General features: G+C 35.6%; 1 protein-coding gene across 1 annotated transcript in view; it reads right to left on the bottom strand.

Moving 5' to 3' along the window:
- Positions 1–6,624, bottom strand: part of LOC106874035 (UDP-galactose transporter senju) — a 48,068-nt gene that overhangs the window by 6,721 nt on the left and 34,723 nt on the right. The window contains exon 3 of the mRNA XM_052966128.1: positions 2,455–2,501. Within this exon, the coding sequence (XP_052822088.1) occupies positions 2,455–2,501 (47 nt within the window). The remainder of the gene's footprint in view (positions 1–2,454; positions 2,502–6,624) is intronic.

The raw sequence follows: 6,624 nt of genomic DNA, 5'->3' as shown, positions 1-6,624 counted from the left end.
GGCAACGATCTCGCTCGAAAGATTCATGTGTCGCCCGCACATGAGCCAGTCCAGGGGCACTGGCAACGATCCCGCTCGAAAGATTTCATGTGTCGCCCGCACATGAGCCAGTCCGGGGGCACTGATATATATATATATATAAATATATATAGTTACTCCCACCCTGGAAGCTCTTCCTTCTCATTCCCATTATCATCCCTTCCCACACCATTTCCATCAATCACCTTTCTGTGCCTTCAGCCACCACACTCTTCCCTCTGCCATACTCTACCCTAACACCTCCCAAACCAGCTATCATTCTCAACACATTCTCATACTGCCATCATGCCCCACCTACCATAGCCACCCTCATGTACTTCTACATCTCCCTCTTCATAAATCCAATGCCTTGTACATCATTCCCCTACTTTCTGATCTATCCTACTCCCTGAGCCACTTGTATCACTCTCAGCTTACCTCCTCTCCATACAGGTATTTTCCATCAACTACATCTCCACTCTTGTCCATCACTTATGCCATTCACTTTAACCACCCCCATCTCTACTACCCTCCCCCCAAATCTTATGAAACTACCTTCTCTCCCACCTGATCCACTGTTTGTGTCCTCTCTTATACTCACCTATTTTGAGATTCTCTGACATCTCATCACCACCATCTCTACCTTCTTTCTAATAACTCCCAGCTACCCCTATATAATGCAGAGGGGGGGGGATATTTAGCCAAATGTCTCCTCTTTGGTAAGATTCCAGTGCCCGTCCCTCTACCATAATTTAGCCTCTCAACACCTCTCTTTCAAATACACTGCCACTTGAGCAAAGAGCTATTTACTTTACTTTTTTTCTTCCTGTTTTTTTTTTTTATCATCTTGCAACATCATTAGTGCCAGTGGCACACAGTAAAGTGGATGGCATCAGGAAGGGCATAAGCCATAGAAACCATGTCAAAGTTGACATTGGAGCTTGTTGTGGTGCTCAGGGCTCACTAAATCCTGTCAAACCATTGACCCCACACATCATCATCATCATCATTGTTTAACGTCCACTTTCCATGCTAGCATGGGTTGGATGATTTGACTGAGGACTGGCAAGCCAGAAGGCTGCACCAGGCTCCAATCTGATCTGGCAGAGTTTCTACAGCTGGATGCCCTTCCTAACACCAACCACTCCAAGAGTATAGTGGGTGCTTTTATGTGCCACCGGCACGAGGGCCAGTCACACGGTACTGGCAACGGTCTCGCTCAAAAGGTGTTTTCAGAATGGAAAACAGACATTAAATGATGATGATGATATATATATGAAAGACGAATGTCTAACTTATCAATTTCTGTATGAATTTATCATCAAAAGTAAATAAAAGAAATAAAATACTGGCTTCCCCTGCATTATGACTGCCTGAAGCTATGGAAGTTTGGTTATAGAAATTGTAAAGTATGACAACTAATTTCAGAATACAGTCTGAAATTTCAAACATATCCTGTAACAGGAAGATCAGAGATATGACAAATTTTTGGATTGCAAAACAGACTGCTATGGAAAAATCAAGAGGTTACTGGGGACAGAATATAAGGAGTGATAGTATTGTGTTTGCTCTTGCCAATGATGAAAAGAAAGAGGCACAGAAGTGTGATTATGAAAGTTTGTTGAATGAAAAGAATGCATAGAAGACAGGACTTATGCCAATAAATCCAGCAGAAGAAAGTTGACAGCAGCGATATTTAGATGATAAAAATCTTGGCTGGGAAGAGCATGTATAGTGACATGGATAGTCAATCATGTAGAACAAGAAAGTGCCACATCCAATTAATCAGCATAACCATATCTGTCAACTGCTACAAGGGCAAAAAGAGAAAACTAGTGGTCATTAAGAAACATTGAACAGATGAATGGTTTGTGAGAGATATGCAAGTCATGTACAGAGGTACATCAGAATGGTGAGTGTTTCTCTATAATAATAATAATAATAATGATTTCTCACATCAAAACAAGGCCATAAATGTATAAAGAAAAAGCACAGTCATTTGAATAAATTCTAATATTAATGCTTGGATTATAAAACTAATTGTGAAAAACATGCTCACTGCATTATTGTACTGTCTATTGCAATTAAAATTATTAAGTGTAAAATGTTATAGCTACAACTATGCTATTTTCTGCATAAAATGACATGATTAGTCTAATCATTGGCTATAACAAATGAAAACAACCATTTAATTACTTAGTAATTCTGTTTAAGATGAGGAAGAATGTTGTTATGCATATATTTTTTTTTCTCTTCTTTTTTGAGCAATCATTTTCACAACTTGATGTTATTAGATCTGGCAAACGAGAGAGGCCAGCAAAGACAGAACATCACAACAGTTGCAGGATTATGGTCAGCTGTACAATGTTTTAGCATCACAGCCCTGGAAAAGTTCAAGGTTACCACAGAATAAAATTAAGTTTGTTTCAGCCTTACCTTTTTTATTCTTGGAGATTTCATGGTATAAATCAACAAAAGAATTACTGGAAAATAAAATGAAAGTATATAAATATGTATGCACACACGCACGTACACACACATTTTGTATACATCATACACAGAGTCCACCAAAAAAATGTAAACACACTTCAGTGAAAGGAAAACAAGTAGAAATGTTTTAATGGTAAATTTATTCAGACATCATGGGATTAATACAAGTCACTTTTAACCTGTTTTGCCTTTTTTTTGGTGTGAAGTGTCATCAAGAGGTTTAATAGGACCGTTTTCCCTACCACACTACAGCCAAGATGTGCAAGCTCACCTGGATGAGAATTTACAAGGACACTGGATAAGGTGAAGAGATGCAGTTGAGTTCTCTGTACATTCTCTCAATTAAACACTTGAAGACTTTTACTTATAGGGCACCATAAATGATGTCATGTATCGCAAAAAACTAACTACACTGATGGCCCTTTGGGAAGAAATTGAATGGCATGAGCAGCAATCTTTTGAACACTTTTGACCAATGTTGCCCAAAGCAGCAGTATGCTGTACTAATAAGTGTCTGGAAGCTAATGGTGACCACTTTGAGCACCTCTTACAATTGTAGAGGTTAACGATAATCTGAATCAATTCTGTAATGCCTGAATAAATTTAGTATTAAAATATTTCTACATGATGATGATATGTCTGTGTGTATGTGAGTACATGATATATATATATTTGCTGAGGTCCTGTTACACTCGGTTTTGATCTTTTGAGAGGTTAATACGTGTGATAGTGATAGAAAAAGTGCCATCAAACATACTTAAAGTTCTACTTTTTTCAGCACATGTCATTAAAACATCTTTTCCATTGTGTATTGAGATAGAAGTGAAAAGAATCAAGATCTCTGCTCTCTTGTAAGCCAGCCACAAGCCTGACATCGCCAAGCATCACAACATCAGCCAGATGACTGTTTACAGAGTCGTGGAGAGGGCCAAGAATGGGAAAGACCTTAAAGAACGACCTCAATCAGGTAGACCACAAGTTGGCTGTGAGAAAGGCCTTCGAAAGTGATCCGACGTTCAAAATGACTGCACTCGCGGAAAACATCTTGGTGGCTTCCATGTCCAGGGCCATCAAGGAGGAGGGTGTTAAGAGCTTGAGGTGCATGGAAAAGCTTCTGCTCATCGACCATATGTGAGAACAAGGTCAGGAGCACTGTCATCACCTTCTCAATGACTTGAAGTGACATGGCAATCGAATTCTCATTTTTTCTGATGAAAAAAACCTTCATGATCGATCTGGTCATCAACAAGCAGAACTGCATGGTCAGCTTCAGCCAGGATGTCTTTAAGATCCACTACATGTCCATGACCAAACACCCAGCCTCTGTAATGATGCCACCAGTATGGCTCGTGGTCAGTTACAGGCTCACTGCAGCCAAGTACAGGGACATCTTGGTCATGAAAGTCCTGCTCTGGGTGAGAAAGATCACAAAGTTTCACAGTATTAAATATATATAAATATATAGCTTTAGGGAAAAGAACCAAGGTTCATGAACTCATCGATGAAAATCCACTGTCACATATAGAAAAATTAATAAGTAAAAGCACAATAAATAAGTATAATATAATACAAAGTAAATATCATAAGATAAAGATAATAAAACGACTACATGTCTTTCATAACCAATTTTCAAATAGAAAATATATCATTTTAAGCATGGCTACAATCAAAATGACTGAAACAATATTGAAAAATGAAAAAAATATACATATTACACGAGGCTAAAAGTGATAGGCAAGACTATGTTTGAAAAAAGTTACAATATTTAGGTAAAAATGTACATACAAGCAGAGAAAAAGCCAAAGAAAACTTAACAAGGAAAAAACATCGATCACAGATAAGACCGGCCGGTGAATTCAAGAGAGTTACCCGACTCAAAAAGTAGCCCGGGGTAAGAAAGACGATCAGAAGAAAGTAGGAACAAAAAAACGAATCGATTAGTCCTATTCTACTTAATAAGGCTCTTATTTTCATAAAGAATAGGGCTAACTTACCAATGAAGGAAATAAAAGTTATATTTGAGGTGAGGATGACCATAATTCATCACCAAAGAAAATTCTGGACTAGAAAAGACACACCAGATTTCTTTGATATACCAATGGGCGTGCAAGATTCTGCCGAAATTCACAGATCTAGTCAGGATTTATTTACTACACCTACTTCATGAAGAACTCCCTGAATTCGAAGGTGGTCTCTATGGGGATGATGCTTTGTAGTTCGAAATGCTTCTAACCGTAAAATCAAAATATATCAGAAGAGATTACATAAATTTTTCAAAAGCCATGGATTTACCATTATCATTGAGCAGGATCACACTTCTGTGAACTTCTTGGATGCAAATTTTAACCTCACTACTTCAGCTTACCAACCATACCATAAACCTAATAGCAATATTACTTATATACATGCACAGAGCAATCATTCTTCTAATATTCTTGATAACATAACTTATAACATTGAAAACAGAATTAACTCATTATCCTGAAATGAAGAAATTTTTAATAAGCATAGAGACTATTACAATCTAGCTCTTAGGAACGCTGGTTATGAATATCAAATTAAGTACAACAAAATTAACAATGAATTTTCCAATCATAACAACAGCTGTATGGATATGAATTTCAATAAACACACCATATGTTCTAAACACCATCATAAATTGGAACATCCTGGCATACAACTTAACTCTATGCAGTATATTTGTAAAGATAACTCCACCATAAAAAAGAAAAAAAATTTTAACAACTATGGACCAAATAACTAGAATTTTACTAACCAGATTTCTACCAATACCTATATTTCTAATAAGATAAACAATTGTAATGTCACAGGCAGTCATTATGTGAAAAACATTAACATACCCAGAAATAGTAACACGAAACAAAGTCATTTAAAAAAAAAATCTTCTCTTATTTCTTCATATACTCTTAGTTCCCCACACAACTATATAACCAACTTTAATGATGTCCAATATTTTCCTTATAATAATAATAGGAAGAATAGCAATGTTAGTGATGGTGTTAATATGAGAGGTAAAAAGAAACCTATACCTTTCATTCGAATGGGTGACCCGTCCAATAAAAACACCATACCAATAAGAAACACAATAATAACATAATTTGGATTATATTTCCTTTTGCTAAACATTTGAAGTCTAATTTTATAAAGACTATTCATTCTATTATTAAATCAAATTTTAGTAAATGTAGGTATGCTGGGATATTTCAATAACAGAATTATATTTGGCTTTTCTATTTTTCCTAACTCATTTAGGATTATTTCTTCCTTTAACAATAGAAAACTAAATCTTTGCTACAAGAATTTTACCTCCTCTACTACTTATGCTAACCCTAATTATTCAAATAGCTCTGTATCTTCTAACAACGATTCCCATACTAACACAAACTCTTCCTCTATCAACACACATACACATAATAGTACGTCTAATATTAGTAACAATTGTAACTGTAGAAACCCTAATGCCTGTGAGGTTAAAGGTAATTGTAAAATGAAAAATGTTGTGTATAAAGCTACTATTACAACACATGATCTCCCTAGGTTTCATTATATAAGTAGTATACAGACCCTTTTTAAATTACATTTGAATAATCATAAATCATCTTTTAATGATCCTCAGAAAGAAAGTAGTATTAGTTTATCCAAAAAGGTATGGCAACTTAAAAGAGACAACATAACTTTCTCAATTTCTTGGAATATTGTTTCTTCTGCCCCTCTTATAGGATTAGAAATAGAATGTGCCTTTTATGCCTTGAAGAGTCTTATATAATTATGAAAATGAACGGTTCTATCTTAAATTCGAGAGATGAAAGAGTTTTCTCTTGTAAACATATGTCCAAATTTCTTTTCATTAACCTTAAATAGTCTTATTGATTACCTCTTTTTCATTTTCTTATTAGTTCTTATTACACTCTTAGGTTATGTGTATGTACGTATTCTCTGTGTGTGCATGTATGTATGTGTGCTTGTGTGGGCATGTTTATGCACTTGTGCTCATGTTGTTATATGTATCTGTGTGTATATATGTGTATGTATATGTGTATATATGTACATATGTATATATATATATATACATATATATACATATATATATATATA

The sequence above is a fragment of the Octopus bimaculoides genome, chromosome 3 (assembly GCF_001194135.2).
Source record: "Octopus bimaculoides isolate UCB-OBI-ISO-001 chromosome 3, ASM119413v2, whole genome shotgun sequence".
NCBI lineage: Eukaryota > Metazoa > Mollusca > Cephalopoda > Octopoda > Octopodidae > Octopus > Octopus bimaculoides.
This window is presented reverse-complemented; position numbering and strand designations above follow the sequence as displayed.